Source organism: Drosophila takahashii, chromosome X (genome assembly GCF_030179915.1).
Source record: "Drosophila takahashii strain IR98-3 E-12201 chromosome X, DtakHiC1v2, whole genome shotgun sequence".
Taxonomy (NCBI): Eukaryota; Metazoa; Arthropoda; class Insecta; order Diptera; family Drosophilidae; genus Drosophila; species Drosophila takahashii.
Window position 1 is genome coordinate 4,886,412 of NC_091683.1, and position 12,522 is coordinate 4,898,933.

The 12,522-nt window shown below is 37.4% G+C and overlaps 1 protein-coding gene across 1 annotated transcript; it reads right to left on the reverse strand.

The window, feature by feature from the left end:
• Window positions 1-7,240: 7,240 nt before the first annotated feature.
• Window positions 7,241-11,769, reverse strand: LOC108066953 (monocarboxylate transporter 7). Its single transcript, XM_017155760.3, has 5 exons — window positions 11,640-11,769; window positions 9,612-10,661; window positions 7,994-8,138; window positions 7,802-7,922; window positions 7,241-7,608 (listed from the first exon to the last, which is right to left on the reverse strand). The coding sequence occupies exons 1-5, from the start codon at window positions 11,721-11,723 to the stop codon at window positions 7,347-7,349; spliced, it is 1,662 nt and encodes a 553-aa protein (XP_017011249.2). The 5' UTR covers window positions 11,724-11,769; the 3' UTR covers window positions 7,241-7,346.
• Window positions 11,770-12,522: the final 753 nt, after the last annotated feature.

A 12,522-nucleotide genomic window follows, 5' to 3' on the forward strand; every position in this document is an offset into this window, starting at 1 on the left:
ATTCCAGTGAGGGGAATATATACCAATTGCAGTTTCAATTACATTAGTATAACAATTTCAATTACAACTAATATTTTTTATTTTGTATTAAATATATATTTTTATATTTCTTTTCCATTAGCTCGAACATGGCACACAGCGGCTTTTTCTCCTTGATAATGGGGTTTATAAAGGTGCAGTGTTCTAGCTTGAAGAAATCTTTGATTTCACACAAGCAAAACAAACGTGAAATTTATTTCTTACTATGCTAGTCACTTTGAACATAAAATCTTACATTATACATTAGTATAACAATTTCAATTACAACTAATATTTTTTATTTTGTATTGAATATATATTTTTATATTTCTTTTCCATTAGCTCGAACATGGCACACAGCGGCTTTTTCTCCTTGATAATGGGGTTTATAAAGGTGCAATGTTCTAGCTTAAAGAAATCTATGAGGGTCTGTCCGACACCCAACAGCCACTCCGCCGTTTTCTCCTGCTTTATTACCCCAAACAAGATTGGCCAAATCGTAGGTTTTCAGAAAGGTCGAAAATTAGGCCTATTAAGGTAATGGCTGACACTTTACGTTTCAGATATTCAGAAATATACCCGATTAGTTGCACTCTTCACATTTTTTTTTGGAACTTCGGGACCACAATACGCCTATCAGCAGTGTTTTTATTCCAGACCATTTTTTGTTTTATTTTTTTCGGAATGTAATTCCTTACTTTAATTTTGTTAGGCCCACGTTCTGTGCTTCCTGAGCTCAACGACACCCAGTCCGTTGTTTTTTTCTGCTTTATTACCACCCCGAACAAGATTTTCCATACCGCCTGTTCTCCGGCATGGCTTTGGCATATGGGGATCTTCGGGCCTTACACTCGCATATGGCGGTTCTCCGGAATTTCGACCATTTGTTTCCGGATCCGGGATAGTTTTCTCTCGCTTTCGGGCATTGTCTTAGCATACGGAGGCCTAGTGTCCGGTTTGCCACCAATTCGATCTTCACATTCGACTGAATCCACTACTGTCTTGTTCTCTGCGTCGTCCTGGATGGGGAAGATCTCGACCACCTCGACCTCACCTGTACTGCCTAGTGCATTTTGCAATGTGCAAATCCGAAAGTATAGGGCATCAGGTTCCTGCATTCGAGGAACAAGCAAGGCTTCTGCTATGATGGCCAGGTCGCTGCACACATAATCAGAGAAGGCCCATTTAGGGACCCTACTTTGGGTGCAGTAATTCATATTCTCATAAAACTTAATAGACATTATAACATTATACTAATAACTGAGAAGCCATTCTCGCCGCAATTGCCATGTGCATAAAACCGCAGCGAAGCTATGGATTGTAAACTGTGCCCTTCCGATTGGGACCATCTGCATCATCCTGGCCGTATTCCACTTTCACATCTTTCCCCCGATCATCGTCCTACGTCGGAACGAATCAGAAGCAAACAAAAGTTGAAAATTGGCTAGTTAAAATACTTTTTTATGTTCGCTCCTTTTTAGCGTTGTGTTGATACTTTTCGATAAATCAACATTTTTTTCGCGGCGATTTTGGTTTGTACTTAAACTATCAATTTAACATGACCATTCAAAAGAAAAGTTATTTTTTTCACTTTTCATAATTTAATCATTTAATAAAAATCATTAAAGGAAAAAATATTTTATAGATCTCTTAAATCTACAACTTTTGTCCAAAGTATTTTTTGATGCTATTAATATTTTAGCAGGTAATGAATAAAATCATCACAAAACAACGGCGCCACAAAGGATTTTTATGTGTTTTTCTCGTGAAGCCTAGTACTCAGTTCGGCTAAGAGTTTCACTAGTCGAAAAATATTAATCATTTAGTGTGACCGAAGTTTTCGGAGTTCATCCGCAATGCATGTAGCATGGTCTTACTCTCAGCAAACAAATCAACTGGCGCCAATTTTAAAATATTACAAAACGTTGAGCCGACCTGGGTCGCAAGCTTTAAATTCCCTGTTGGAATGGCGATATGTATTGCAGCAACTCCTACAGGCAGTTTTCCATTGGTTTTTGTGGTTTTCCTTCCATTTATACATTGTTATTGGCAAACCGCTTCTGCACAAACACAGCCAAAGATCAAATTTTTTATTCTTTGGGCCGCGGCTAAAGGCGTTCATCGGAATTCATCCGCTAAGTCTAGTATTTTTTTGGTATTTCCTTACCATTTCCTTAGCTCAACTGAGTACCGCGGTGAAAAAAGTCTAGCTTAGCTACCTATTTGCCTCTCGCTTACTCCTATGCTTAGCTAGCAGTTTTCGTCGTACTGAGTACTAGGCTTAACCTGCTAAAATATTAATAGCATTAAAAAATACTTGTAGATTTTCAACTTTTGTTTGCTGATCAGGGGAAAAATATGGAAGTGGAATACGGCCAGGATGATGGAGATGGGTCCAATCGAAATTGCAGCGAGAAGGGCTCCTTAGTTATTAGTATAATGTTATAATGTCTATTAAGTTTTATGAAAATATGAATTGCACCAATTACTGCACCCAAAGTAGGGTCCCTAAATGTGATTATGAGTGCAGCGACCTGGCCATCATAGCAGAAGCCTTGCTTGTTCCTCGAATGCAGGCCCCTGATGCCTTATAATTTCGGATTTGCACTATGCAAAATGCACCACACAGTACAGGTGAGGTCGAGGTGGAACGCTCTTCCACTTTAAGCACGACGCAGAGAACAAGACAGTAGTGGATTCATTCGAATGTGAAGATCGAATTGGTGGCAAACCGGACACTAGGCCTCCGTATGCTAAGACAATGCCCGAAAGCGACAGAAAACTATCCCGGATCCGGAAACAAATGGTCGAAATTCCGGAGAACCGCCATATGCGAGTGTAAGGCCCGAAGATCCCCATATGCCAAAGCCATGCCGGAGAACAGGCGGTATGGAAAATCTTGTTCGGGGTGGTAATAAAGCAGAAAAAAACAACGGACTGGGTGTCGTTGAGCTCAGGAAGCACAGAACGTGGGCCTAACAAAATTAAAATGAGGAATTACATCCGAAAAAAGTATTGTGGTCCCGAAGTTCCAAAAAAAAAATGTGAAGAGTGCAACTAATCGGGCATATTTCTGAGTATCTAAAACGCAAAGTGTCAGCCATTACTATGCCAGAAGCGATCTATGATCTGAAACCAGATGTCAAACTGCCAGAAAACAGACAATATGGCCTGGTCATCTCGAATAAAAATTGTTGCGCCGAAGCAGACACTCGTGCGTAATAGGCCTAATTTTCGACCTTTCTGAAAACCTACGATTTGGCCAATCTTGTTTGGGGTAATAAAGCAGGAGAAAACGGCGGAGTGGCTGTTGGGTGTCGGACAGACCCTCATAGATTTCTTTAAGCTAGAATACTGCACCTTTATTAACCCCATTATCGAGGAGAAAAAGCCGCTGTGTGCCATGTTCGAGCTAATGGAAAAGAAATATAAAAATATATATTTAATACAAAATAAAAAATATTAGTTGTAATTGAAATTGTTATACTAATGTATAATGTAAGATTTTATGTTCAAAGTGACTAGCACAGTAAGAAATAAGTTTCACGGTTGTTGTGCTTGTGTGAAATCAAAGATTTCTTCAAGCTAGAACACTGCACCTTTATAAACCCCATTATCAAGGAGAAAAAGCCGCTGTGTGCCATGTTCGAGCTAATGGAAAAGAAATATAAAAATATATATTTAATAAAAAATAAAAAATATTAGTTGTAATTGAAATTGTTATACTAATGTATAATGTAAGATTTTATGTTCAAAGTGACTAGCACAGTAAGAAATAAGTTTCACGGTTGTTGTGCTTGTGTGAAATCAAAGATTTCTTTAAGCTAGAATACTGCACCTTTATTAACCCCATTATCGAGGAGAAAAAGCCGCTGTGTGCCATGTTCGAGCTAATGGAAAAGAAATATAAAAATATATATTTAATACGAAATAAAATATACTAATGTATAATGTAAGATTTTATGTTCAAAGTGACTAGCGCAGTAATAAATAAGTTTCACGCTTTTTGTGCTAGGATAGTAAAACAAAAAAATTAAATTAAAAATTAAGCACAGAACGTGTTCCTCAAGTGAATACTTTTTTATTATAAATAAAATAAGAAATGAATTAAAAACACCGCTGATGGTGTTGTGGTCCCGAAAGACCAAACGGAATGAGTCTGGCCTAATAAATTTGGCTAGTGATGAAAAAAAAAATGTCACTATCGATGACATCGATGTTTTTAAAAAGGCATTACATCGATGATTAATTTCCAATTTTACACCCTCTTCCTACTTTTTTCCATAGAGTCCATCCGTTGGAAGCAGCTTAAGATTTTTGACAAGTGTGAAACTCCAATTCAGAAGGGAGATTTTATAATACAGCGTCCAATAACAGTTTAAAACATATCTTAACTTTTATAGCGTACCCTACAAGTCTGCATACAAATTGTAAGCAAAAACGATTGTGTACTTTTATGGTTATTTAAAACTAAGTCGAACTTTATTTATTTTATTAATATTTTAATAATTATTATTTATGAATTGTACAATTGTTTTCCGCAAACAACAAACTACAAATTATTAAAGAAAAATCACCAAATCATCAAATCAAACAAGCTTTAAATTCGCTGTTGGAATGGCGATATGTATTGCAGCAACTCCTACAGGCAGTTTTCCATTGGTTTTTGGGTTTTTTGGGCTGTGAAAAATGGAACGATGACTGCGAATGACTGCAAATCAATGGCGGAAAAAAATTAAATAATGCTTAATTTCATTGTTTTTTGGCTATCGTTGAATTATTTGTAGCTTGTTATGAGCGGAAAAGCATTCGCAGGCAGGTTGCTATGAGTGGGCCAAAATGCTAGCTGTTCTGCATGCGAAAACATTAATGTTTGCAGCAAAGTCCCTGAATATTTTATGCACTTCAGAAATAATAACTAACAATAATTAAAAGTGTACTTTGGACTCCTAAATATTCCAACTGTTTCACACGGATGGACGCTATGGGAAGAGGGTATTAGGGAAAATATCGAATCTGGAAATATTACGATACGATGTATTGCCGTTTTTAAGAACATCGATGCCATCGATAGTGACACCTTTTTTTTCGTTCACCTCTAAGCCAAATTCATTAGGCTCAGACTTCTCACATTTTGTTTCGTCCTTCGGGACGAATAACACGCTCATCAACGGTGTTTCTATTCCAATGATGGGGAAAAATTAAAGTTCCAGATTGTAATAGTAATTCCCCCTTTTAATTCCTTTATTTATAAACTTTTATTGAATTAGTCGTTCTTCCATTAGCTCGAAGATGGGACACAGCGGCATGTCCTCCTCGATAATGGGGTTTGCGAAGACTCAGTGTTCCAGATCGGCACCTAACAGCCATTCAGCCGTTTTTTTCTGCTTTATGACCCTATCTGACCATCTTTGCAGACGGAAAATTTTTTGCGCATTTGGTTAGGTGGTATGATAGTCTGACCGGCATTATTCGGTGAACGCTATCATAAGGACACATAATATATTCTTCGAAATTCGGAGCAAAGTTCTGACCAGACATTTTTACCACTTCTTTTTATTGAAAATGTGGTTAATTCTCCATTTGCTTTCTCTATCGTACGGTGGTATGATAGTCTGACCGGCATAATGCGATGAACGCTATCATACGGACAGATTATGTATTCTTCGAAATTCGGAGCAAAGTTCTGACCAGACATTTTTACCACTTCTTTTTATTGAAAATGTGGTTAATTCTCCATTTGCTTTCTCTATCGTACGGTGGTATGATAGTCTGACCGGCATAATGCGATGAACGCTATCATACGGACAGATTATGTATTCTTCGAAATTCGGAGCAAAGTTCTGACCAGACATTTTTACCACTTCTTTTTATTGAAAATGTGGTTAATTTTCCATTTGCTTTCTCTATCGTATGGTGGTATGATAGTCTTACCGGCATTATACGGTGAACGCTATCAAATGGACACATTATGTATTCTTCGAAATTCGAAGCAAAGTTCTGACCAGACATTTTTACCACTTCTTTTTATTGAAAATGTGGTTAATTCTCCATTTGCTTTCTCTATCGCATTGCCAAATTGGGGTTATAAAACTTATTCACTAACAAAATAAAATTAAGATTTTCTTTAAATAACTACCGCCGAACCGCAACTTGTTCCACTTTTCGCTTCATTCCTGCTTTATTCCCCCATCTGACCATCTTTGACGATGGAAAGTTCTTGGCGCATTTGGCGCCCATCAGCGGTGTTTTCAATGGTACCTTATAAACCATGGTACTTCCCGACCATTTTTTATTTTATTTTTTTGGATTATAATTCCTATTTTTAAATCCTTTATTTTTAAACTTTTATTCATCCAAAAGGCCCATTTTTGCATGAATTAGCTTCTCCGTTTTTGTCTTCTGTAGTGCTAAATTCATGATTGCAAATCCGAAACCCGAAGGCATTAGGCGCACATAAAATCGCTAAAGGTATAAGCCCATCTGGATACCAAACTCTGTGCAGTATTTTGTTCGGTCGTTGTTCTCATGAAAATGAATAGACATTTTAGCATTATGCTGATAATAATATTTATTTAAAGAATATTACCTGACATGCGATATTTTACATTTATATTTTTTTCATTCAAGCCAGCGAAATGCCGGACTTCCAAATTATCGCTCAAGAAATTGAACATTGAAATTCCTTCAAATTTGCCATTTTTTTTGTAAAATAGTGTTATTTTAGAAGACAAAACAAAACAACATATTTTGCGGTTTTTCGAAGGACATGTTGTCAGCTTCGAAATAAGTATTAGTTAAATACAAGAATTCTAAAAATTAGAAAAATTAACTTTCTAAAGTTTATCCGAAAATCGAAAAAAGTACAGTTGACATATCCCGATAAATTGAGTAAAGACTATTCGATAGCTTCGATAGTCCAGCCTCTAAAAAATATAAATTTGTAAATTTTATCAAATATACCATAAACATGTGGAGGATGTCTCTGCTAAGTCACCTCTGTTAAGTGTTAACAGAAGCGGAGACCTAGGGAATACAGACACCTTACTTAGCGAGTGCACCTACCACAGTGGTTTATATACACTGAGCGTAACGGCACCGAAATCGATCGATCAATGCATATTTTTCTACAAAGAATTTTGTAAATCTATGTTCTAAAGATCTCAAATAATATTTGAAGCTCCCGTTTCGTAGTGACAGCGAAATGATCTATTTCCGTGCATTCAAAATTTCCTAATTTATTTTATTCTTATTAGTACACTTTTTTTTATAACTTTTAGTAATTGTTGAACAATTTCAATTACTTCTTGACATTTCTACAACGTTTGTTAATGGACAACTGCACTGCGGTTTTGGTTCCCCACTTCCTCGTGATCAACATTGTTGCGTTCGATCTTGTTGCGCCTTCGGAACTTAACGATAAGCACTTCAATGACCCAGGGAACGGCGCACAGGATCATGAAGCCGTTGAGGATATGGAAGACCAGAATATAGTCCTGAGTCCTGTCGCGAATAATTCCCACAATGGGGCCAATGAGGAACATGGCATTGCCTTGGGTGAACATGAACAAACCATAGCCAGTGGCGAACCTAAATAAGGATAATAGTTTGAAAAAATACAGGGATGAATATTATGTTAATAAATTTACATAAGATTGAAATGTACAAGGGATCAAAGTGATCATTCTTATGATCTTACACAAGTAAATTGTAAGAATATAATACCATATCCAAATCCTTGCATTTTCTTAGGTATACCTTTTTTTCTAGCAACCGGACCTACCTTTCCTTGGACAAGTAGTCCGCGAAGACCAGAGGCAATGGGACGTGAAGCCACGTTCGAAGAAATCCAATAACGGCCGTAATGCAGGCCATGCCCATAAAATCTGTGATCCCATTGAAAGCTGTGTTGGGTGATCAAGAGCATTATAATATTTTACAATATAGTTCCAGTTCCAGACAGTCTTTTGCTTACCGAATCGAGCGAAAACCGTTAGGACGGCCCCGGCCAAATAGATGTATCGTGAGGGAACTTGGATGCACACGGCCGTGATGGCCAGGAAAATTCGAGATGACAGGTCTGCGGCAGCTCCAATGGCTATAATAGTGGCAGTATCCGGCTGAAAGAGAATATGAAGATATTGATTATAATATATCATTTTACAAAACTCGTCGGTCACCTAGGTTAGGCATAATATGTTGAGTAAATTAATGGAAAAAGTCTTAGTTTTGAGCATTTCAATAAGTTATTTACGTTTTATTTAAATTTAAACATGAATTCCAACACGACAGGGATGGCGAACAAGTAGCAAGTCGATAAATCGGGCCTGCGATAACTATCGCATACAGTACCCTCCCTAGTCGGTGACTTTCTTTTGCTTCTTCTTCGTAGACGCCGGGCGAACTTTTTAAATATTTATCTCAAAGTGAAATTGGCGGCGCAATTGAATAAAAAGTGGTTAAATAATACAATTGGTGTTGCAACAACTGTACGCAGAGTCACTAGTTGCATATATCGTGTAAAGTTAGCTGAAAATGTGTTAATTTGATCGAATTCGCATTGCAGGTAAGTTTTCTCAACCCGCTTCGCCATTTTGTGAGCAGAAACTGATCGTATTGGTTAAAAATCGAGTAAAATGGTGTAAATTGGTTATTGTGCATGTGTATTTAACATGGATTTGCATTAATTACAACCACTAGTCAAGAACTTAACACTTCGAGACGCATTTGCGAGTCCGCTTTTGGGACTCCTTCGTGGACGCCATTTTTTTTGTTGTTGCTTTGATCATGGAGGCTTTTTATGACGAAATACTGTACATATACATTCATATGTAATATTAACTAAGTATGCGTGTTTAATACCGCCATTTTAAGTTTATGCAGCTCTTTTTAATATTATTCTTTATAAGTAAGCACTAAATCTGTAAAGTAAGTAACACCATATTCCTTCATAACTAAATGTTTCTTTCCAGCTTATTAACTCGGTGATCGAAGTGTTTTTTTTTTTGCTTAATTACAGATAATCCCTGTATAATATCTATAATATTCATCTTATTTAACCAATTTCGATACTACCTATGAGATCTTTGTTTAATATCAATCCAACACTTGAAATTTAATTTTGATACTAGATATAATATTATAATTTACTAATCAAATCATAGTTTCCACCCTATACATTGAAATATACTATTAGAAATATCAAAAATTACATAATATCATATCCATTTTTACTGCAACTACCTATTTTTAATTTAATTTTAAAAAGATACTAGATATAATAATGTAATTTACTAATCAACCTTATCTAATGAAAAATACTATCAGAAATATCAAAAATAACATAATATCATATCCATTTTTTTTTGTAACTACCTATTTTTAATTTAATTGCAATTTTCAAAACTATGAGGACCCTAAATATATTTAAATTATAATAATATTATTTAAATTAATTTAAAAATATGTCAAATTAAATTATTATTATAATATATAAATTAATCTGGCTAAACTAACAATAAAATACCTACATATATTAAATAAAATTATTATTATAGTATTGTAAGTCTAGTAATCTGGTTATATTCACTCACCCTGCTGTAGCCCAATTCGAAGAGATAGACCGGCTGCATGGTGAAGAAAGTGATGTCCGAGTAGAGGGCGAAGGTGATGCCCAGCACGATGTTCACGTAGATGGGCTTCTTCAGGAGCGTCAGATCGAGAAAGTCGACAATGGTGCGCAGCCAGCTCTTCTTGGGCTGAGCCTCCACCTGGGCCACCGATTCTCCAGCTGCTCCACCCGCCGCACCACCTGCTCCACCAACAACCACACTTTGTCGCCTCGACGCCTGCAGGCTGTGCATCATTTGGGGCGAGGCATCGCTGACCACCACGGGTCCGGACCAATTGCCCAAACTGGTGATGCTCGAGGCGCGGCTCGAGTGGATCCTTAGCATGTGCTCCTCGGCGTGGGAGAGTCTTCGCGTGACGGGATCACCAGCGGTATGATGGAAACTGGGCTCCTCCCGTGGAGCCTTCAAAGGGGTTTCGGGCTGCACCCTCACCACCACCGGTGGCTTTAGCTCCTTGAGTTCTTCCTCTTCCACCGCATTAATGGGCACGCGACGCATGTGCCACTCAACCGGATGCATCACCAGCATACCGAGCACCGCATGGGCATTCAAACCGGTGAGGATGAGCAGGCAGCCCCGGAAGCCGTACCACTGCATCAGCTTTTGCATGCAAATCGGATACAACATGGCTCCCAGGCCGATCAGCGTCTGGGCAAAGCTCATCCACATCACCCGGTTCTTGACGAAGTAATGATTGAAGGTCGTATAGCAGGTCGGAACCATCAGGCCAAAGGCGAAGCCCTGGATCAGGCTGAAGGCCAGCAGCAGGTGGAGCGTCGAGGTGGCGAACAGCTGCAGTCCGGTGCCAAGGAAGTACAGAATGCCGCCCGTGACGCCCACCTGTCGCATGCCGAATCGCTGGAACAGGGAGCCCGAAAACAGGCCGGCGAAGCTCATCGAGGAGAAGAAGGCGCTTGTGATGATGGCCATGGCACTCGTCTCCGCCCCGATGCTCTTCAGGAAGTCACCGAAAACCAAGCCGAAGGAAGGCAGGGCAGCCAAGGCACTAGTCTGGTAATCGGGGGAGATATAATCGGGTGAGTCAATGTTGTATAAAATTCTATACTATTATCACATAAGTTAGGAATCTCATTTATTTACCCAAAAATTAGAAATCATAAATGTGACAACTTTATGCAGTTTTTTCTGAACAGTTTTGAAAAAAACTTTTACAAGCTTTATTTATTAACATGATAAAAAAGGTTATTTAATTCTTTTACGAATATTTAATAGAAATATTCAGTGCTGAATTTTTTAAACTATATAATTTATTTATCCAAAATTTAGAAATCATAAATGTGATAACTTTATGCAACTTTTTTAAACAGTTTTGGAAAAAACTTTAACAAGTTTTATTTATTAAAACAAAAAAAGAGTTAAATAACTTTTACAAATATTTAATAAAAATATTCAATGATGAATTTTTTAAACTTTATAGTCTATGTAATCCTAATTTGGGACCTAATTAAATTAGGCTAATTTACTTATCCAAAATGTAGAAATCATAAATGTTCGTAAAGTTATCGAAACAGTTTTGGAAAAAACTTTTATAATACGTTTCATTTTTTAACATGACAAAAAAAATAGTTACTGTAGCTTCATTTTGGTTTCTACAAAATTTTTTTTTTAATATTTGGAAGCACTTAAGTTTAATTATTTTGGCTTTGCTTTATTTTTCTACGAAAACTTGTTTTAAAATATTATAAAGGACTTACGTTTTAGAGAAATATATTTATGTTCTCGAAGCACTTCATAATTATAATGGTTTAAATAACGCTGTATATTTTATATATTATATTTTACGGTTAAACTTACGGGAACCTTTGAGATTTTATAAATTCTTCAAAAGGCGAACACAAAAAAAAATTATTTCACTTTTATTTTTTGAAAAGATGGCTTTCCTTTTTTTTTTTATTACAAGTATTCGTTTGTTTATTTTAACTTAAAAAAAAAATGTTATCCCACCGATATTCCACTGGTTGCACTTACAAAGGGCAGGGCCATGCCGATGCAGACGAGGATTCCCCAGCCGCCGTCGGGGGCCTCCAGTGTGTAGCCTTTTGACTTCTTCATCTCGAATGCTGGGCGGCAAGTGATGTGCGACTGACTGGAGTGCTGGAGTCTGAGGCATCCATCCATCCATCCATCCGTGTACATATATCAATCCCATCGTATAAGTCAGCGCATCCAGTAGCAACCTCCTCGATTACCCTTATCGCACCTCTGGTCGTCTTTATGGCCAAGCTAAGCTTCTTATGACGAAGGTTTACAATATGGCTTTGCCGATAAGATAGCTCCCGAGTTTTTCGAGCATTTCCGTAAGTGTAAATACTCGAGACAGCGCCGCCCCCAAAATTCCAATTCCCATTCCCATTTCAGTTGTAATTGTAATGTTACATTTGCGAATAACGGAAACATGTTTGAGCATCATCATTTCGGCCTTTTATCAGGTATCTTCTCGCCTCGCTCTATCGAAAACAAGTTGTCTTGGGACAAGCAACCCAACTGATAAGAATTGTGCCTCCAGAACTAATGCTTCGGACAGGTTTGCCACCAGATTTACAACACAGTCCTCGTGGGTCGCCGTCTCTGTCAGTCATATTCCTCCTCCTCCAACGAGAGTGTTCTTGTGTTTAATTTATACAAACTTATTATTTATTCTTCACGCATTACATTTGTTTGCCCCCGACGCATGAGCTTCCATTCTATAAATGACTTCCATCTAAGTGATAATGATGCTTCGTTCCATCTTGGCCGGATCTCTGAGTTTATAGATGATGACTTTACTTACTAACGTAGTTTATTTAAAATTTCGAATAAAAACTCATTTCTTATTGCTCTCTTTTTCGAAGTCAGAGAATCTCCGAGAAAG